The sequence below is a fragment of the Megalops cyprinoides genome, chromosome 20, assembly GCF_013368585.1.
Source record: "Megalops cyprinoides isolate fMegCyp1 chromosome 20, fMegCyp1.pri, whole genome shotgun sequence".
Classification (NCBI taxonomy): domain Eukaryota; kingdom Metazoa; phylum Chordata; class Actinopteri; order Elopiformes; family Megalopidae; genus Megalops; species Megalops cyprinoides.
This window is the reverse complement of record NC_050602.1, coordinates 424544-446826: the sequence shown is the minus strand read 5'-3', so window position 1 is coordinate 446826 and position 22283 is coordinate 424544. Positions and strand designations below refer to the sequence as shown.

Genomic DNA, 22283 nt, shown 5'->3' with positions numbered 1-22283 from the left:
TGGGTTCGAGGCCAGGTGGGATGACTGCTCTTGCCCTTCACTACATTTTGTAATACAATTTCTACTACTAAAAATGTTATTGTGGATATCTTTAATTACCATTCTGTCTAGTGAGAATACAATTTTGACTAGGAGAAATGCTGTTATGGATGTCTAAAATGTAATTACAGATAGGAGAAATGCTATTATGGATATCTAAAATGTAATTACAGATAGGATTGTGGTTTGATTAAATGTTAAAACAGCTTGCCATATCTCTCTGCAGAATCGAGTTAAGACAGCGCTGCAAAGTCGTCTGGAGAAGAGAGTGAGGCGGCTTATGCAAGCTGCAAACACACATTGGACACGTTTGATTTCAAGTTGGCAGCAGAGGACTTTGCCGCAATGAAAAAAAGGAGAAAGTAAAATGTTTCCTGGCAGCCTATAGGCTACATTTGATGCCATGTAGGCCTAGCCTTTTTTAAACAGGCTACAGATGTTACAGGTTACAAATGTTTCCTAATAGCCTACATTTTAGCAGCTAATGTTGAGGTTTTCCTCAATCCTTTGCCTGTTTGTTTTGCTTAATCGTTACTGTTCATTAAATAGTCAAACTGATTTGAGGTAGTTGTCATTCTTTCATCAACATGGGTGTACATTAGGTATATTTGTGTTTGTAACATTTATTGTTATTTCAGCGTGACCGGTAAATTTCAAATTTGTCCGGTAAAGTAAATTCTTTCCGGACACCGGACCGGCAAGAAAAAAATCCTAGTGGAAACCCTGGCACATGTAGGCTATACACACATTCAGCACCCCCATATAGCTGGAATGCAATGATCCTTGTTTCATAACCACATTTTTCATTTCATTCATTTTTTTTTCCCACAGATTCGACTGTGACACTGGCAGTGAATCAGACTCCTTAGATCGAATCGTCGAATAGTCGATTATTCGGGGTCACCCCTAATTACAACACATGATTTTACCTAGATGTTTTAAAAACTGCTATAGCTATATAGTCTACTGTACAGATACATAAGGCATGTAATTCAGTCATCAAATCCTTTCACTGTGATACTTGTAAATTGTAGCCTAACTAAAGATTATTTTCAGCACTGGCTGCTTAAACGAATTTACCACAGGATGGCAGATTGAGTCCCCTGCGTTTCGCAGTCTCAGTGGTCAAGCTTTCTGCTCTCTGATTGGTTTTTATCAGTGCGGGCCCTGGCGCACCAGTCGTGGTGGAGAAGCGTCGTATGATGTCACTGTAGCTATGTTCGGCAAGTATGGCGGAAGTTCAGAAACGTCAGCATGTGCGAGTTAAAGGAAAAGTTCGTGATAAAAGCCTTACTCACAGGGATGAAGGCGCGGGGATGGCGGCCCAAACGCTGACAGCATTTTTAAAGCTTTTTGCCGCAGGATTCTATGGGCTGAGTTCATTTTTTATCGTTGTTGTGAACAAAAGCGTCCTGACAAATTACAGGTAATTACGCTTAGCTGTCAGCCATTGTTGTGTTGGACTTTGGACGCCCGCACTGAACTCTTAGTCAAATAAGTAGCCAGCAAGGAGTGTCGTTCACGGCTAGCTACTTTCGCATGGACCGGAACTGTATTTAAGGCAGTGTTAGTGACATTATACAGCGGGCAACATTTAGATCTGTCTGACACTTTAAATGCTAGCTAGCTTCTTAGGCTGTTACATGCATCCTTATCATCCCCCCTTTTCATCAGTTAGACGGAGACCGCCACCAAATTTGGACTCTGAGGGGAAACGCTGATGTGGATTTTAAAGTGACTAGCCAGCAGTTAACTTTGTACTTCAGAATAAAACTGATTAGAATCATTCAAAATGTGCCGTACTAGTTTACTAGTTGCAGGGATGGATTTAGCTAACTGGTTGAGTTACTGTCACACTGCGTGGGCGGATGGGCGGTTAGTTATATGGCTGCAAGTTTTGTTTTATTAACACTGGAATGAATTAATGTGTTAGTGGCAATAACCGGATACCGTTTAACGTAGCAACTGTAACTCATACTGGCTAAAATTGGCTAGGCTACATATCAATGTATACTAGGCCTACTGCTTTGTAGTAAGCGTTGAATAAATATGTTTTTGATTATTAGACTAGGTCTAGTTTGCTGCTCCTTTACAGAGAAAGCGATACGTTAGCCGACAGATTGCAACACATTAATAACAGAAAAACATGAGACTTGAACCAAATCAGGAGTAAGCATGTGTCATAATATTTTTAAATTATGTACCTGTTCATCTGCATTTAGCAGAATTGTCCATTTTAATGTAAGTGAAGTTGTGGTTAGTAGAGAAGTTGAAATGTATTTTGTGGACTAAGAAGTGGAGTTACTAATATGCCTTCCACATCACACGTGCACACCAATAGTAGAATATGGAGCTGAAGACATGGTGAGACGAAACTGGGTTTTGGTTGAAAGATCCAGTGTCCTAACTTGGTTAAGCTGACAATATTGGTTTCCGCACACTAAGTAATATGGCCTTACGTTTGTTTACAGGTTCCCATCTTCAATATGTGTCGGGATCGGACAAGTAAGTGCGAATCTGGATTCAGATTTTTGACACCACCCAAATCAAAGGGCTTCTTGTTCACTGGCGCCGTGTCTTCTTGGAACAGATGCTGGCCACAGTTGTTGTGCTGTGGGTGGGAAAGGCGCTCAGGGTAATCAGCTTTCCAGATTTTGATAAAAACATACTTCGCAAGGTGAGTTTGCTTCCTATGGCTATTTTTAATGCATGGGTTTGGAGGATGCCTTAAAGTAACATGACGTCCGTGAACACCAGGGTGACGCTTCAGTCCGGTCAAAAACATTTGGTTATTTCGTTTAATTTTGGTTTGAAAATGTAAAATGTTTGCATATGGGCCAGTTTCAAAGCAGCGAAAATGGATAAATGAAAATCAAGGAAACCTTTCTCTAGAACTGGCCTTTATAAAGATGCTACATTCCGAGTATGAATAAAACGCGCTCTTGTGTAAGCTCAGTGAGAGCGGACGGAGGTGTATGAAGTACGGTGTATGGTGTCCGGCATGTGGAATAAAAAGATCGCTTTGTTGCAAGGAATCTGCTCCTGTGCTACCGTGAAGCACGACGTAGGTGAGGAATTCAGACCCGCAGTTGAACTGACGAAAATTAAAAAAAAATAAAAAATAAAACTACAATTAGATTTTGTAATCTGTTGTCCACATTTAATCAGGCATATGTCAAACTTGACTGTCTCCAACCACTGTAGCTCAGCTAAACATAGCGATTAAAGGAATGTACTTGGATGCAAGGTAACGGACACCTGGAGAGGTGCCAGCATCGTGTTTAGCTGAAGATAAGTCCATGTCTGAAGATGTTGGTTCAGACACTGAAACATTGATGATGTCCATGTAGCATGTTTTGTTTTCTTCCATTGCAGACGTTTCCACTACCTCTTCTTTATGTCGGGAATCAAATTACAGGACTGTTTGGGACAAAAAGGCTCAAGTATGCTTTGTTTAAGTCAGGTTTTTTTTTTTTGTACAGCTCTGATATACAAACTTATCTGTGTTAGGTCAGCTTCAGGCAGAAGTTGACTAAGTGCTGATCTAGGACTAGTTTTGCTGTTGAGTATTTAGTGGTTAAGGTCACAATTGTGGTCAGAGAATCTGGTCCTAGGTCAGCATTTGCAAACACCCTGAAGTGACATACTGCTAAATAGGCCAGGAATATGATACTGCTGTTTGTTTTGTCGGTGTGGTTTGGTTGATTCTGATGGTGGGAAAATGCTGCTTCTCCTCCCAGCCTGCCCATGTTCACTGTGCTGAGGAGGTTCTCCATCCTCTTCACCATGCTGGCTGAGGGAATCCTGCTCAAGTGAGTCCTCAAACCCTCCTTTCTCCAATCAGCCTGGGTTCAACCAGTCTTGCCTCTTCCCTGAATCTGCACTGACTCAGCCTGAACCTCTGTTTCAGAACCTTCTGACTGCTTATTGGTTTAGAGGTGTTAAGAGTCATGGTTTTTACGGGTAGCAGTGGAGCTCTAATGGTGAATTATAATGGGAATTTATGTATATAATCACTTGACTAGGATTGTTTCAGCTACATTTTCCTACACTTACACTGTCAGTAGCCTGTTACATTTATGAATTATGCCTGGAGCCACCCCAAGTAGCAAAAAAATACACGGGCCGAATGCAGCTTGATTACGGCCACCCGGCCCGGCTGAACTGGCTTTGAATCTAGGTCCAGGTCCGAACCGAACACTCGGCTTGAATGCAGCCCGAGTGTGGTATACCGCATGCTTATGTATCGTGCCGCTTCCGGAGCAGACAATAAAATACCCTTTGCCACACACACACGCCCCGATACCAGAACCTCAAGTGAGTAGGTGCTGCTTCGGTTTCATCCAAAAACTTGCTGCTGCGTACAACTTAACTATATAGGTTTACTGCTTAGCTATTTAACTTATTTCACTTCTGACATAAAATAAACTCATTAATGCTTGAGTTGCTACTACAGGCAGTACTGTGCTTTTAAAAAAATATTGTTGACAATGTAAACTAAATAATAATACCTACAAATGACTAGACAATAATCATAATAATAAGTGGGGGAGCTGGGTTTTACATTTACATTTATTTATTTAGCAGACGCTTTTATCCAAAGCGACTTACAAAAGTGCATACAGTAGGTACAGCGACAGTACGGGGACAGGGTGTGTACAGTTCCACAATGAGACAGTTCTCAGCTGAGAGCAAGGTCTGTTTGAGGACGCAGTACTATCAGATTTTTACAATTACAGCCTAAAGGGCAACTAGTACGATACACTTTCGAACGGCAAACTTCAACAACTTCAAACAGCACGATGAGCGTCAGGGTAAGGCGGCAACAAGAGACAAAATTTAAAAGCACAATTTAAAAAGCACAGCAATTTACGACAGCACTTTTTCTCTGGAGTGATGACGCTACTATTGTTCTGTTGGCAACAAGCCTTTTATTTTACAGTGGCACAAACCAGAAAATAACACACTTAACCCTGACACGGTAGAAGGAATGTACATCATTGACAAAGACAGTTACATTCACAGTGGGCTAAGCAACAGTCCATCACCCCAAGGCATGCTGAGAAGCTCCGCCCACTTGCCCCCAACACATTACAATAATTAGATAATGCTACCAAATAATTCTAAATGTAAATTCCAACCCATTGAAACAAACACGATAGGTCTAACAGTGGGCTACATACCTAGCAAGTATTCATTATTCTTTCAACATGTACGTTTGCTGGCCAGTTAACCAAAAAGCTCGCCAAATGGTTAGCAGGTTAGCTAGCCAATGTTTGAACCTATCTGGTCAAATGGTTGCTAATGTTAGCTAGCTGAGTGCGAGCCTTTGCCAGAGGAGTTTCCTAAATTTGTTCAGCTAGATGACCTTATCGTTATCGTGTGAAATAGAATTTTCTGCATCAATGACTTGACCGTACTTGTAACTGGTTGGTCAGCTCGAAGCTCTTGGTGCCTCATGTTAGCTAGCTAGCGGAAAAGGTAACTAGCTACGGGTTGCCAGGTGGAAATAACATTAACAAGCCTGACCTCATTTTTAACTGTTTGCTGCTGCTGGGAGGGGTGTGTTTGCCAGTCTTTTTTTTGTAGTCCATACTTTTTATGCTCTGTAAGATATGTAATAATAATGATTATTTTAACGTTTATTTTTAACCGGTGAATGTAACAAGGTGAAGCATGCTCAGGATCACTATGTGCAAGGGACCACTTATTCTGCAAATTTGTCTTCTCTTTCTTTCAGAAAGAGATTCTCTCTGCCCATCCAGCTTACAGTGTTTGCAATGATTCTTGGAGCTTTTGTAGCTGCAAGGTATGATTTTATTTCCGGAAAAACAAAAGCATAGGTCGTATAAATGTACTACGGCTACTGTTTCATTTCTGTTGCAGATAAATCTTTTTATATGGAACAGTTTTGCTACCATCTGCAGTAGGGATGTAACGATATATATCTGATTTTGCGATATCGCAATAAAAAAATGTCTCGATGCTGTTGTGGGACTGTGACCAAAATGTACCAGGATATTACATGATTATTTCGCTAGTGTAGCTGCGTTCTACTATCTCTCTTTGTCAAAAATTGTATTGTTTTTGTTTTGCAATTGTACATACATAGTTCAATCATTCATTGCCAAAGACAATTCATGCCAATTTTTTGCACATGCTTAGGTCATGGCTGGCTACTTTTATTTTATTTTATTAAAGAAGGAAAGCAGAAGCACTATAAGTTAAAAGGAAAAACAAGTTTTATACAAATAAAAAATGCTTATTTATTATTTAATAAAGGACATTTTTTCAAGTCATTTTTCTTTGTTTTTTAATATCATTATAAATATCGTATTGTGGACTTTTTATTGTGGTATTATCGTACTGTGAGTTTTTGGTATCATTACATCCCTAATCTGCTGTGAATTTAAGTTCAGTTTTGTCTAGGCAAGGAGTCAGCAAGTAGTGGCCCCTTGTTTGATTGAGCTGCATGGAAGCTGCCAACGGGATAGCTAAGGCCCCTTTTGGCCTTGTGAGAGTGAGACTATCTTCAGTAGTTATCAGGCCAACAGTGAAAAAGAGAAATTGAACTTGATGGAGACAGCTGACTAAATTTATGGTTTGCATTTTTTAGTCTATTGCTACCCTGTTGTCAAAGGTTGACAGTGCAACCAAGAAACTTGAGAGCTTTGGTTGCTTCTATATGTGACCCTCTCAGGAAGTTCATTTGGTGCCACAAACATTCAACTGTGATGTGCTCATATCTCAACTATGGCACTCTAAGGTGTTAACAAAAACTGACTATAGCCAGCTTCCAGCCAATGCATCAGTTTAGCACTGTCCCATGCAGTTCACATCACTGTGCTGCCTGCTCCTAATTCTAGACAGAGTGACCTGTTGTTGAGCAAATGAGTAATTTCTGTCTTTTTCCACAGCACTGACTTGGCATTTGATCTGCAAGGGTACGTGTTCATTCTGCTCAATGACATCCTGACAGCAGCCAATGGGGCGTATGTGAAGCAGAAATTGGATTCAAAAGTAAGTGAAAGAATCCCCCAAGAACTTTCTGACAGGGAGTCCTGGCATGGCAAACACTAAATGCCTTTCAGCACATGCATGCAAGTATGAGTGTATTCACTTGCTGTTGTTTGGCCCTTGTAATGTTTCCTTTCTAATTTCATCTTGGGAACACATGGTCGAACGTAACCCAGCTTCATGTATGGAACGTCCTAAATTGAAATGTGTCAGGGTGTGTGAAAGGGTCAAAATATGTTCTGCAGAAAATCTGTTTTCAGAAGTTGGCCAGTGTAAAATTGAGTTGCATGTGACAGGGTTACAGTCTGTCCATGACAGAGGCATCAAGTGTGTTTGTTAGGTGCCAGCACCTTCAAGAAATTCCAGTCTGTTTGTCTGGCTTCAGTGTTCAGGGAAATGTTTGTGTGGAAATTGATCAAGTGCCTACACTTCCTCCCCGAAGAACTGTAAAAAGGTCTGGTCATGGCAGTGCAGATCATCAGTGGTGTGCTGTAGGTAAAAAATTAACCTCAAATCTTAACAAAACCTATAAATGATGTAGCTCTGTATCTGCTCATCTCTGATATAAAAGACAAATTGAACAGCGGTGATTGTATAGCTGTGAAGTACAGCAGCTTGCAACTGTAAAATCTTCTCAGTGGCATTTTACACTCAATAAAGTTTGCTCTTGAGCTATGGTAAATTACACATTTGTAGATTGTTTATTGGAAATGAGTTGTATGTTTGTGATTTCTTTTTCCTATTTCTGAATACATTCCATACACTAAATCCTATCAGTGCTGCATTCACTTTGTCTTTTTATGTCAAGTCACACAGTCACTTAGGATGGCTTCCCTGGCACATGATGATGATACCCTTACTGTACATTGTTTCTCCCTACTTGTGACATGGTACATGTTAGGGGTGGACGGTATAAACGGTATAGAAAGTACACGGGTATGAATTTGCCTTACGGTATGGATTTTAACTATACCATGCTGACTGGTAGAGCCTTCACAGATCTAGGTGTAACTTCATTGAAAAGACACGATACACAGCTCGATATATTGCCAAGGATCTGATACATTAAAGATAACTACATATGAAGCAAATACTAATGCGATACAATATGATTCACCCCTATTGCGATGCAGTACGATTCGACACAATTTGATTCAACACAATGCAATTCAATGCAACATGATGCAATGCAAAAGAATATGATGCTATGCAATTCAATATGGTACAGATAGTTTGATTTTATGTCTTTGGTTAGTTGTGCTGTCTGTGTACTTTATAGCGGCACGGCATATTTTGCAAATTGCATGCGTCTTGTCAAATTGTCCATCTCTCTTGAAAAATCCGAAGTGTCGCCAAACATTTCATTTGTAGCAATTCGGTGGAACGTGTAGCACTTCGTCCTCCATGATAATCTGTGACTCGCCGGACACGCCTCCAACCCGCGCAAGACTTGGCCGAGAGATGAAAGAGCACGCTTTAGAAACAGTTTAGAGAGGAGGAATCGATCTAAATATAAAATTATTGATCACAAATTATTGGTCATATTTCTAAATAATAAAGGTATAGGGCCTCTACTAATAATTATATATAAATAAAGATGTTAGAAGTGATGCATCCCGAGTTCATCCCAAATTGTATCCGGTGCACACTTTTTTAATTGGGGCAATTGCATTGTGAACTTTTATGCCCGTGCACCGATGCGAATCGGTGAATCTTACCATGCATACATACTACATACACAAATCTTTGCTGACCTGACAGTGATTAGTCTTTTCTAAACATTAAAATATTGTTGTCCGGGACACTATGAGCCCAGCGGCTGTATAGCCTACGGGAAACCGTGAGTTTGCGCTTATGTCAGATGTGCACCCATTCTCTCTCGCACACACACACACGTAAAGCAGCAGCCTAACCTCACAAAATGTAGCCTACGTACAACAACGTGACAAAACCCCTCAAAACCACTATGTCCCACTATAATGGCCACCCATTAAAAGTCTGTCTGCATGTTATTTTCTTTTAATAATAACGTGTTATTCTCTTTCCATTACTCTTGAATTATGCTATGCATTGTGTGTGCTATTAGTTGATTATATTGTATGAAGATGGACAGGACATCCGACTCCTCACAGGCCAAGTGCTAGGGATGAGGGGAAATTAGTGTGCGCATGCAGGTGAACATGGCGTTCGGGCTCATCTAATTGCAAACTGTCATGATTCTTGCTGGAATAAACTTTCCTTGTGGATTATTCTCGGTCGGAAGATGTGGGTGGTTGCAAAAGGATTGCTTTCTTCTCGTTCGTCGGAGGCATGAGATTGCAGGTTGCTCCGTTTTGAACCGTGGCTTCTCGCCCCTTCTTCGTCACAAACTTTGACTCCAGTCTTGATTAACTTTATTTGTATTTGAACTATTTCTATTGCTTGCTGGATATTAAGACTCCCAGAGTCAGTTTTTATTTTCACTTTGTGTAGCCTGATTTTATTGTATTTCATGGAAAAAGTGTTTACTTGAGTTACTTGAGAAAAGGTTTTGTATTTTTTAATATTTATTATTGCAGTTTTACACAGTAAATATTCTTAAAATACCTCTGTACTATGTGAAATATGTCCTAGTAATACAGTTAAGAGTATAGTAATAGCTGCCATGCAGTTGCCATACTAGTGCTTTACCCCTTCAGAAGCATTTATATTGAAATTTTAAGAAAAACGAATATACCGTGATATGTACCGTTACCGTCTGTGCTTCAAATTATACTGTGATATGAATTTTAGACAATACCCAGCCCTAGTACATGTTCACTCCACAGCATTTATATTGAAATTTTAAGAAAAACGAATATACCGTGATATATACCATTACCGTCCGTGCTTCAAATTATACTGTGATATGAATTTTAGGCCGTACCCAGCCCTGGGTACATGTTCACTCCACAGACACGTTGCATGACCTCCACTCGATTGTAAGGGTGACGATTTTGCTCAACATCCCATTTTTGTCAGACTTGAAATTCCATATTATTAAAATACTTCCCAATATTTCAGACTAAAGCTGTGCCAACAAGAATCAGCCCCTGTGTTATGAGAACTCCCTCACTGCAGGAATCTTAGCATTTATAATTAGTCCAACAGTTGAAGTAATTTCTTTTGAAGCCACCATGCCCTGAAAACGTGGGAGGAGTAATTGATGAAGTTGTTCACCGCAGTGGACTCCAGTGACATGGCACACCAATACCGGGTGTTGGGGTTTCTAGCAGCATGGGGGACTGAGCAATTCCTGGAAGACATGTCATGGGTCAAGGCTGTCATGCCTTGTGCTTGTTGTTGTGCCAAAAAATTATTATTGGATTTCAGACCTGTTATTTCTTTGTGTTGCATCTCTTATAGTCCCTTTGAAAATGGCCCCGTAATGTATGAACTAGATTTTCCTGGTTCATGGAGGCATTTTAAATGTATATTGCATTAGAAGCTGGGATTGAAGGGAGGAATTCTGAATGTGAATTTTCAAGAAGGGATTGGATTTTGGTGGGCTCAGTTAGTGTTGAAAGCAAGGAATGTCAGAGAAACTGTTTGTTGAACCACTACCAGAGATAGCAACCTCTTCAGAGAAGCAGCAGGAGGTGTGGTCATTCTTGGACATGTCAGCATCTGTCTGCCCCATTCTGAGAGGACCACTTTAACCCCTCACTCGCCTCTTCCTGCCATGTTTCTGTGTCCTCAGGAGCTGGGGAAGTACGGGCTGCTGTATTACAATGCGCTGTTTATGATCGTCCCCACACTGCTGCTTGCCCACTTCACGGGGGACATTCACAAGGTAAGGAGCCAATCACCATCCACCCCCCCGTGATTGTACTGTGTGCTGGTGTGCAGTAGGCTCCCAGGTAGTTCCAGCAGACTGTCTCTCCATCATTACTCTTGGCACCTGGTGTTATCTAGGTGGAAAACACATGTTATTCCAGTCAATGTCTGTATTTTTTGGCCACCTTTTCAGAAATGGCTTTAGCTGCATTTCCCAGAATGAGTTGAATGGCTGGGTGTGTGAGGATTGGTGTGAGGGAGACATGTTTCTTTCATAGCTTGGAACATGTTGCCTCTGTGGGGCAGCGTTCCAGACTGTCTTTCTGGGACTCCCTCTGGGGAAATGCAAAGCCAGAGCATGGAGCACAAAGCCACCTTTATTCCTGCCACTGAAGCGCATAAAGCCAGCCCTGAGGCAGGCCGCTGCAACGCCTCTGTGACGTTACCTCACTGAGATGTTGTCACGGCTCAGGCAGGGACTCAGTTGCAGACAGGGAGGCAGGATGCACAAAGAGGGTTTATTAAATCCAAATCGGTATCCAGGGAACGAGGTCAAAACCAGGCGAACAATACCAAAACCAGATCAAGAAGTTCGAGGTCAAGAGAAACAGGCAAAAATCGGCAAAACAGGCAGGCAGGCAGAACAGGACAAACGGCTCGTAGCAAAACAGATGAACTGAGTAGCGGCGAGACACGAACCAAACGGGGAATATATAGGGCAAGGCTGATGAGGTGATGGGATGCAGGTGCGCAGGTAGGTGGGTGGAGACAGTCAGGTAACCAGGTGGGCGGAGAGCAGGGCAGGGCTGGAACACAGGGAAAAACAGTAAACAAGGGCACATGGACAAGGAAAACAAAAACAAACTAAGCTCAGGAGCTGCCGTACTGACAGATGCTTGAAGAGACCAGCGCTCTGTCTGCTTGAATGCTCACGGGGCATCTCCTACTCTACAGATGCACAGCTGTAAATAATTTATGATGAGACACCATCTGTGCCCACGGTTTTCCTCCAAAGTTTCTGAGCTGTGGTTTGAGGCTGTCATCGACATAGTCTGAACATTCAGTCAACGTTCCCTTAACATTTCCCTGAACTCTAAGGTGTGCAAGTTCAGCAGTGGTGGTGTGGCTTCTTTCAGATGTAAAAGAAATAAATTAAGAAAACTTTAGCCCCACAGCTGCTGTAATAGAACATTGGTAGCATACCTGTCTAAAGCACAGTGGTTCTCTGTCGCTGTTTAGAACAGGTACTGTCTGAGAGGGGAATTAGCTGTGTGGTTGACTGTTTATAGAGCTAGGCTCATTGCTGTAAAAGTCTCAGTTTTCATTCCTCGGTGGGCCACTACTGTTATGCTCTTGACCACGGTACCTGACCCAAATAGCTTCTGTAAATATCCAGCTGCAAAGTGGATCATGTATGAAAAGTGACCTTTGGAAATAATACTGGATAAGGGTGTCTGAAAAGCAAACATTTTGCTGTCACTATCTTAGTAATTGGTGTTTTTTCAAAGGCAGGATGCTTGGTAATGTGGAGCTACTTGTCAGGTTGCCTTCAACTGTGGTTTGTCAAACATGTGATCTTGCATATTAGAAAGAATGAAAGCTATGGTGAGAGACTGCAAAAAATGCTTTTGCAAAAATAGTTGATTGAGAGAGTGGAAAAAGTGCTGTACATGTAGCATAGTGCATTTTCCATAGTGAATAATTAAAAAAAAAAACAGAAGCCCCAGCACCTGGGTGTATGGGGGTTATATGAAAAAAGAGATCTGAGATACAGAGGGGCAAACCCAGTTAAAGCCTTAAAAATGAGCAGCATTATCTTAAAGTAAATTCAGATTTCAATAGGGAGACAGTGAAGAGAAGCTAGCGCTGAGATTCTGTGCTCAGATCACCTCATTCTAGTTAGAATTCAAGCAGCTGCATTTTGGACCAATTGGGGACCTTTCTGAGAAGTATTTGCACATCCAAATAACAAAGCATTATGGTGGTCAAAGGTGATGCAAAGCAACCCTAGAGATGTTTTCATGTGCATTTTCAATGTGAGGTCTGGATCGGTGGTTACACCTCTTCCTACCTTTTATGGTATCACTAGAAGCCATTTAGATCTAGGTTTAAGACATAATTCGATAGGTTGGTAACAGCTCTTAACTGAACTGACTGCAAAGTTAGAAAGACAGCAAGTCAGCAAACTCAGACAGGAAGCAAGTATATGACCCAGGTTAAACAGTTGTGCAGCTTCTCTGTCAGGATGTGCTAAACTAAGGACAAGCACTTGAAATGAAATTATAGCTGTGTTTTGGAGTGGCACGCAGTCTACAGTCACATGCTGCAACAACCACATCTCCTTGACCAACCAGGTGAGGATTCATGACTGTAGATTAATTTAAGGCAATATATTCATCAAGTTTTATTCAGGTGTCAGTCAAAAAATATGATACCAAAATTGTGATTGGTAATTACTTAATTCACAAGTGAGTCAGTCTAATCTAAGATTGATTAATCCAATGTTTAGATCCAATTAGCTGAATGTATTAGATATGGTTTTACAGGGCATATTTTAAAACTAAATTATAAAATGAAATACCCCTTTGAGAAGTTGTTTTTGGAGGACAGAGAAACAGACGCTTTCTTAGTAGAATGAAACCTGGGTAGCAGTTCAAGGGAACTAGAAGACGTGTGTAGGCCAGTAAGTCTGTGGCCTGGTGTTGGCCATGGTTTGTGAAGGCTGTGACTGATATACTGTCTGTAATATGGTTGCTAGTGTTCCAGTTCCAGCCTTCCTGTGTGTCTGCCCACAGTAGCTTATAATGGCCTTGGATGGAGCTGGAGGAGGGAAGCCAGGGAGGAGCAGCATTAGGTACTACATCACAGCAAATACAGCTGTCTGTGCATCTGCACATGTATCCCCATACCTGTCATTGAAGATGCCATTGAACAGGAAGCTAAGGAGGCACCTTGTGCAGAGAAATGCTGTAGCTTAGCAACACTCGATGGCACCAGAGGAGCATTCCCTGTTTTAAAGCAGAAGGTTGCGGCAGCTATTGAATTTGAATGCCTGATTGCCGTTTCTTGTTTCAGGCTCTAGAGTTTGAGGGTTGGTCTGATATGCTCTTCATCAGCCAGTTTGTTCTGTCCTGCGTGATGGGGTAAGTGTTCCCTGTTTCTTAGGAATGTTTGGAAGGGTGCAAGCAGGTTCTGGTTAACAGCCCAGGACTGATTGTCAGCAGGGCTGCTTTGCAGCTTAGGAGCTTCCTCTGCACCCTCTGCAGTGCCAGGGGTATGTTTCAGCAGATGGAGAACAGAGGAAGCCATTGCAGGGTTGCCAGGAGGGCTTCTCTGCTGGGAGTGTGAGACTGTGACATCAGCTGGCTAGATGCATCACTGGGGGGACAGCTGGGGTCTGCTGTGTGGTTGAACTGAACTAGGATATTAGGATCCGATTGTGTCTTTTTTGTCTTTTGCCAGGTTCATTCTGATGTACTCTACAGTGCTCTGTACACAGTACAACTCTGCACTAACTACAACCATCGTGGGCTGTATAAAAGTAAGCCACAGATAACAAGGGAGCGGGATGGGCTGTATTACCACCTCTTAGTGACTGGCTGTGTATCTTACTAGGCTGTCATCAGTGGGAGAGGCATTGCTTTTCTGATGCATTAGCACCTGGTAGTGACTGGCGATGTAGCTAACTATGGCGTTGTCAAAGTGAGACGCATTGCTCCTCTGATACATTAGCGCTTCCTAATGGCTGCCCAGGCGCCTGTGGCTTATTTAAGATGTTGTCAGTGGGAGCCGCATTACTCTTCTGATCAGTGCTAGCTCCCCTGTGGTATGTGGCGTGGCTTGCCATGTGTAAAACAGCAGTTGTGTTTTGGGAGAGTGTATCGAGCCTCACTGTGAGTCGTTGCTGATCCCAAACATGGATGAAAGTGGAAGGAAAAATGACATGAGTAAGTGTATCAGTTGGATTGGATCAGATTGGATTTCATGCCTTTCTCTTTATTGGTACCATATGTTGTGAAAACATGTGCATGTTTGCTTTTGCCTTTCTTCATTGGCATGTTCTTTCATTTCAATCCTTCTAGAATATTCTAGTGACATATATTGGGATGGTGTTTGGGGGAGACTACATATTCACCTGGACGAACTTCATCGGTTTAAATATCAGGTAAGGAACATCCACAGACTTGCATAAGCCAGTGGCTGACCTGAGGTGTATGCACGCTGACCTGAAGCTGCTTCATTTCCATTGCAGTGGAAGCAGTTCTATAGTGTCAGACGGCACTAGCATACTGCACAAATACCTCCCACTAAATTCTGTGTAGTACATACTCTACTGTTTTTTTGGTGATTGTAGTGTGACCTGTGGTGTAGTCTGTAGCACTTCCTCTGGTGTAAATAACCATTTTGTGGAGAAATTTGTGTTCCCTACATGGTAACCCCGCATCTCAATGTGTAACACTCAACACATCTACAGTGCTGGCCAAAAGTATTGGCACCCCTGCAATTCTGTCAGATAATGCTCAATTTCTCCCAGAAAATGATTGCAATTACAAATGTTTTGGTAGTAATATCTTCATTTATTTTGCTTGCAATAAAAAAAACACAAAAGAGAAAGAAAAAAAAGTCAAATCAAGTATCAATTTACACAAAACTCCAAAAATGGGCCGGACAAAAGTATTGGCACCCTTTGAAAAATCATGTGATGCTTCTCTAATTTGTGTAATTAACAGCACCTGTTACTTACCTGTGACACATAACAGGTGGTGGCAATCACTAAATCACACTTGCAGCCAGTTAAAATGGATTAAAGTTGACTCAACCTCTGTCCTGTGTCCTTGTGTGTACCACATTGAGTATGGAGAAAAGAAAGAAGACCAAAGAACTGTCTGAGGACTTGAGAAGCAAAATTGTGAGGAAGCATGGGCAATCTCAAGGCTACAAGTCCATCTCCAAAGACCTGAATGTTCCTGTGTCTACCGTGCGCAGTGTCATCAATAGGTTTAAAGCCCATGGCACTGTGGCTAACCTCCCTAGATGTGGACGGAAAAGAAAAATTGACGAGAGATTTCAACGAAAGATTGTGCGGATGGTGGATAAAGAACCTCGACTAACATCCAGACAAGTTCAAGCTGTCCTGCAGTCCGAGGGTACAACAGTGTCAACCCGTACTATCCGTCGGTGTCTGAATGAAAAGGGACTCTATGGTAGGATACCCAGGAAGACTCCACTTCTGACCCAGAGACATAAAAAAGCCAGGCTGGAGTTTGCTAAAACTTACCTGAGAAAGCCAAAAACATTTTGGAAGAATGTTCTCTGGTCAGATGAGACAAAAGTAGAGCTTTTTGGGAAAAGGCATCAACATAGAGTTTACAGGAAAAAAAAAACGAGGCCTTCAAAGAAAAGAACACGGTCCCCACAGTCAAACATGGCGGAGGTTCCCTGATGTTTTGGGGTTGCTTTGCTGCCTCTGGCACTGGACTGCTTGACCGTGTGCATGGCATTATGAAGTCTGAAGACTACCAACAAATTTTGCAGCGTAATGTAGGGCCCAGTGTGAGAAAGCTGGGTCTCCCTCAGAGGTCATGGGTCTTCCAGCAGGACAATGACCCAAAGCACACTTCAAAAAGCACTAGAAAATGGTTTGAGGGAAAGCACTGGAGACTTCTAAAGTGGCCAACAATGAGTCCAGACCTGAATCCCATAGAACACTTGTGGAGAGATCTGAAAATGGCAGTTTGGAGAAGGCACCCTTCAAATCTCAGGGAGCTGGAGCAGTTTGCCAAAGAAGAATGGTCTAAAATTCCAGCAGAGCATTGTAAGAAACTCATTGATGGATACCGGAAGCGGTTGTTCGCAGTTATTTTGTCCAAAGGTTGTGCTACCAAGTATTAGGCTGAGGGTGCCAATACTTTTGTCCGGTCCATTTTTGGAGTTTTGTGTAAAATGATGATTGATTTAATTTTTTTTTCATTGTCTTTTGTGTTTTTTCATTGCAAGCAAAATAAATGAAGATATTACTACCAAAACATTTGTAATTGCAATCATTTTCTGGGAGAAATTGAGCATTATCTGACAGAATTGCAGGGGTGCCAATACTTTTGGCCAGCACTGTATATGGCTCTAGACTGAAAGGGTAGAGGGTTGATGACTAAGCTTTGGAGAGCAAGCTTGTGGTGATGAATTACAGAAAATTTTCACTTAAGGTGAGTCGCTTAGCCAGCTGTCACTCTTGCACATGGCAGTACTTCAAGAAGACAGAACTTGCTTAACAAATGTTCTGCTACCACTGCAGGCAAAAAGTTGTGCGTGTTGTGTGGTTTAGTGAAACTGCATTTTTTTTTTTTTTTTACTCTAATGTGGGAGAGAGTACAGGATCTGGGACTTAGAAGTGCATGCTGGGAGTCCTGGCAGAGGGAACGGACTATCACACCTTGCAAGGCTGCAGGCTGTGTTCCTGCTGTCTGGTCATGTGGAAATCAGAGCTTTATATGTCACCATCCTTCATGGCTTCAAGCCTGAATGAGACTCAGTAGCTATGAAAGATGTTGGATACTGAAGAGGCTTCCTTCGTTCTTTGGACAAGAATGCTCTGGACATATAGAGAGCAGTGATGCGTCTGGGCTTGCGGGTGTAGAGGGTATGTGTTGATGTCACTTTCCCACCAGAATACGCCCCCTTAGTCAGACTGAGTGGCAGAACATCCTGCAACGTGGCTGCGTTTAGTACGGGAAACTGTGAAACCGGGAGTAAAACAAATGATTATCTGCTTAAATTAAAGGTAGTTTGACTTTGACTTGAGAGGACAGCACTTAATGTAACATCGGCCTAACTACCATATTCCTTAGATTTTAGTTTTGCTTTTTTGATAGGAGATGGTGTTTATGACATGTGAGATGTCAAGACAAATATGGTGATCATTGGATGCTATTTTGGAACATTAAGCCACGTTAAGCCTTTATATTATAGGCTAACGGGCGTCAGTGGAAAGGAAAACGCTTAATGAAAGATAACTGAAATCCTGCGAGTATGGACGTTTTGATTTTTTGACAGGTGGAAGTGTTTATGACTGGAAATGTCCAAGAGAAATTTGATCATTGATCATTGATCACTGTTTTGGAACATTAAGCAACGTTAAAAGCCGTTTCATGTTAAGTGTTTTAGAACGTCCGCAAAAGCCTTGACGCTTGGTCGCACTTCAGGGCGGGATTTGGCGAAATTAAAGTGACGAGGACACCAATGGATGCTCTGGTTGTATATGGACAAGTTTGCACAAATGTTCATATTTTATTACAACTTTTATTTGGAAAGCTGTAAGCTACATGTTTCGGTGCCTGGATTCCAGTTGCTTCTGCAAATTGCAGTGATCCATTTGCCTCTCTTTTCTTTAGCTTTCTTTAGTCTTTAAAAAGATAGCTCCGATTTTTTGTTGAATCTATTTGTACAGTCAATTGCACAACAGGTCTCTCCCATTTTAGATGTGTTTTTTGTTTTTGTGGCAATGAAGCTGAACACTAACGCTGTCACTCAGTAAGTCTTTCTGCCACTCAGTGGGTGTAACATGCAATGACTGCCTACTGTGACATCACGTGTCATTAGCACCAGGAGATCGGAGGAGCTGGCCAACACCTCTGTGTCTGCATGGGATAAATGAATAGCAAGTCGGTGACAAGGCTCGAATGAGCATTTCCTCCAGAATCCCCCGTTTTACTAACTAATGCTTTATCTCTCTCCCTGTCTCTTCCTCCCTCTCTCTCTCTCTCTCTCTCTCTTTCCCCCTCCACCTCTTTCTCCTCCCCCCACCCCACAGTATTGCAGGCAGTCTGGTCTACTCCTACATAACCTTCACAGAGGAGCAGTCAAGTAAGCAAAGTGAAAGCACCAGCAAACTGGAACTGAAAGGAAAGATAGCTGTATAGCAGTGATGTAGTGGGCGTTTCCTGCTTGCTGTACAACAGGACTGTTATTTATTGCTCTGTATGTCTGTGAGCTTTTGAGGAGATGCCCACAAGCTGGGGCTCTGGGGGCAGAGCTGCTTCTGCAGTGAGGGACCCTGCTTAGAACCCTACCCTCAGAGCCAATGTTTCTGTCAGTGTTAAGGAATGTATTCTAGTCCGTTCTGTTTTTGTTTACCTGTTTGTTTGCACGAGATTGTGGTCCAGGAATTGTACCGGGCCATTTGGGGACCATTGAGCTACGATTGGTGGCTCAGAATTTATCTTTGAGTGTTTGTTGCATGGAAGATGTTTTTAACGGTCACTGCTTAGTGTATGAACATATTGGTTGTTTAAAAAAAAGGGGGGGGGGTCCATTCTGTATCATGTAGAAATAGGATGGTTCAGATTGGTGTGAGATTTGCTTAGCTTTATTAGTGTCTTAGTGTCTTTTCTCGATGGGTGGTGGGGGGGTGGGGTGGCTCCAGCTCCCCCACAACATGTCTGAGAAATGCTCCTGGAAAAGCTTGAGTGTTCAGGAGGAGCCTCCGATTCATAGGTTGTGTTTTTGAAGTGCTGTGTGAGTGAGTGTGTAAATCAGTATGTTTCTGTTAAAGATTCAAAGAAACTATTGAAAGAACTCCAGAAAGAAATGTTTTATATATATTTCTCAGTGTTTACGCGTTGTTGTATGAAATAGGTTTTCACAAGAAAACAAGTTGGTTTCCTGCATAGTTGCTTATAAAATCATAAAATGCTGGAGCAACATGCAGTAGATTTGTATTTGTACTTGTACTCAGATCTGTATTTAACAAAAATGAAAAATGTAGCTAGTGAATGCATTTTTAACAGTTTACAGATTTGGGTGTTTTTGTTTTTAAAATGTAATTGTTGAGACAAGGTGAATGAGGGTGTGTTTCAAATGTTTACCTTCTGTTTCAACAGAGATGCCTTAATGGAGCATGCACCTGGCAGGTGAAATTGAAATAAGATCGCCTATTTGAATGGTCACTTGTAAAAACAGGTCAGCGTAAGTCTGTTATTAAGGAGTGCTTGGGGCATGAAGGTAAAGTCAAACACACTTTATGGATTTTAAATGGGGCTGTGTTTTGTTAAGCATATTATGTCATGATTTGTGAAAAGCATTTTTTAAAATTGAGGGATCTCATAATTCCTACCAAGTAAACGGTTGATCTGATTGTGAAGCAAATCCTACAGTGAACAAGGCCTTCCAACATAGGATGAATCAGTACTTGGTGTTACATTTTGTTTCTCTACTCATTGGCTAAATTCATTGGTTCCATCTGGACGTTCTGACACAGATACTTTATACATGAAGTCAATTTGATGCATTCCACATTGAACATTCCTTCTTCGATTCTCTCTTGAAGCTCCAAGTGTTCTCATTTGCTGGTTTGTTTTGAACATTGCACAAAGGACGTGGTCTGAGTTGGAGCATCCTTATTGGAGAAGGAACGCAGGAGCTGAATATCTGGTCATGATAGGATGTGTGTGGTTCTAAACACTTCTTTGCAGTTATTTCTTCCTTTTCTATAATGGCGAGCTTAGTTGGGCAAAATGGTCTGTTCTTGTCATAATATGTTATGTTCTTATGTATCTTTCCTTGTGATACGCATATCATTGCATTGGTGCCATTATTTGTAACTTGTACTGTTTCCAATGCAGAAACAGTTACAAAGTGTAATATGATGAGGCCTTGAAAGGCATTGTTCACTGCTATAGCATTGGCAAGGGGGGCACCACTAAATACCACTACCATGAATTAGCTAGGTGGGGCCAGTCAAGCAGGTGCTGGATGCCAATACAGTTACAAATTGACAAGTAACCTGTTCAGATGAAATCAGTTGACATGAGCTCAGTTATTGAAAGAGACTGGAAGGACAAAGATTAAGACATTTGAGAAAACAAATAATTTAACAATGAACCGTTTTGGGGGGGCACACTCAGAGAACTTTGGTCAGGATGCAGCTTGCTTATGTCTCAGCAGCAGTAAAGCGTTCAGGCATTGTTTCCAAGAGCACAATCACTAAGGTTTCACCAACATTGAGAAGACCAGTTTACACAGAACTGCTCTGAAGAATCCCTTAGACTTGGACCAGAGGTTACCTTAGGTCACAGAAATTCAGCTGAAGTGGCCATTTTCCCACTCACATCAGAGGTAATTCTGCATCGCACAAGCACAACACCATCTGAAATGAACCAGCAATATAGAGATGTCTTGCTCGGCTTGCTAGCTAATTATTTCTATGGCTGTGGATTTAATACATTACTTGTAAGGGCACTTTGAAATTCATTGATTAGGTTGTCGATACAATGGTACAGTAAAAACAGCAGCCCTCCACACAAAATTCACTCTCACTCTGTGTTCATAGCACTGTATCACCTTTCCTTTCAGACTCCTCCATGTCAGCTCTCTCCAAACTACAGAATACTCTGGTTTAAGATCCCATGTATTTTTAAAGGTGTTCTGGTGGTGTGGAGAAACTAATACCTTTTCAAACAAATCCACTTTTGTAGAACCTGTAGCGTCTCCAACCATTGGAACATGCACTGAAGTCCCAAAACCCCAATAGAAAACCCCAATATAACCCAGATTATTCACAATAAAAACCAACCCCCAATGTTTTTTTCCAGTGAGTAATGCCTTTGAAAGTTTTTTTTACTGTTATTTTAATTCTATATTGGGACATTTTGATGATGTATTTTCATTATCATAAGTCATGCTTTACAAATGTAATTGTAAATGACGACAATAACAATAGGTCCCTCTGAGTGTATGGTAATTTTATACTGTCATATGTTGTAATGCATTTTTCCATTTTTTAAAATTTTTGGTAAAAAAAAGGGTTGCACAATTTCAGTGAATCCTCACATTGTGCGCCTTAGCCAAATGTGTTAGACATTTGATTAGACTACAAAAAAGTCAGTGATTACAAATGGCATGTTGTCATTGTTTACAAGTGGGGATCTTTGACACATACGACCCATTGTTGGTGAACAGCTTGAGGCTGGCTCTAAACACAGCTGGATGCATTACTGTTTGTATGAACGGTCTGAGAGGAGAGGACCCCCCCCCCCCCCCCCCCTTGATTTATGTGCAAAATAAAGTGCCTACATTTCATTAATGGATTGCATTTTCATTTTCTCCCTTTTAATGTCATTTTATAGTATATTGTATCAGTGTACTGAAATGGAGGAGGCATAGTTACACCCTGCAAGTTTATGATCTCTGCCAGCTTCATCGTAACGACACAGGAGGCCCCTTGACCAATGTTTCTGACAGGCCTACAGGTGAACCTGTGACGGAATGGAACACAGTGAAGGACTTTATTTAGGAAGATTCCCTGGGATTCAAACTACAAATGGGGAAATCTGGTTACACACACACACACACCTTAAACTACTGATATCATATGAGTGCCTTCAGAGTGCCTTCAGATGACAAAATGAGCTTAATAAAAGGTAATAGGAGTGAAAGGC

At 41.6% G+C, this 22283-nt stretch overlaps 1 protein-coding gene across 6 annotated transcripts in view; it reads left to right on the top strand.

Annotated features, from left to right (window-relative positions):
* The first annotated feature begins 1268 nt into the window (after positions 1-1268).
* The window catches only part of LOC118795347 (UDP-N-acetylglucosamine/UDP-glucose/GDP-mannose transporter), a 38615-nt gene continuing 17600 nt past the window's right edge, over positions 1269-22283 (top strand). The window contains exons 1-13 of one of the 6 annotated variants that reach the window (XM_036553772.1): positions 1275-1465; positions 2511-2544; positions 2630-2716; positions 3415-3482; positions 3780-3851; positions 5780-5848; positions 6957-7059; positions 10775-10867; positions 13927-13994; positions 14314-14392; positions 14934-15016; positions 18659-18711; positions 19728-21876. In XM_036553772.1, the coding sequence (XP_036409665.1) occupies positions 1356-1465; positions 2511-2544; positions 2630-2716; positions 3415-3482; positions 3780-3851; positions 5780-5848; positions 6957-7059; positions 10775-10867; positions 13927-13994; positions 14314-14392; positions 14934-15016; positions 18659-18711; positions 19728-19738 (930 nt within the window). In that variant the 5' untranslated portion in view covers positions 1275-1355 and the 3' untranslated portion in view covers positions 19739-21876. Of the gene's footprint in view, positions 1466-2510; positions 2545-2629; positions 2717-3414; positions 3483-3779; positions 3852-5779; positions 5849-6956; positions 7060-10774; positions 10868-13926; positions 13995-14313; positions 14393-14933; positions 15017-18658; positions 19327-19727; positions 21877-22283 lie in introns of those variants that run through there. The other 5 variants (XM_036553771.1, XM_036553776.1, XM_036553775.1 and 2 more) reach the window with 5 other exon arrangements.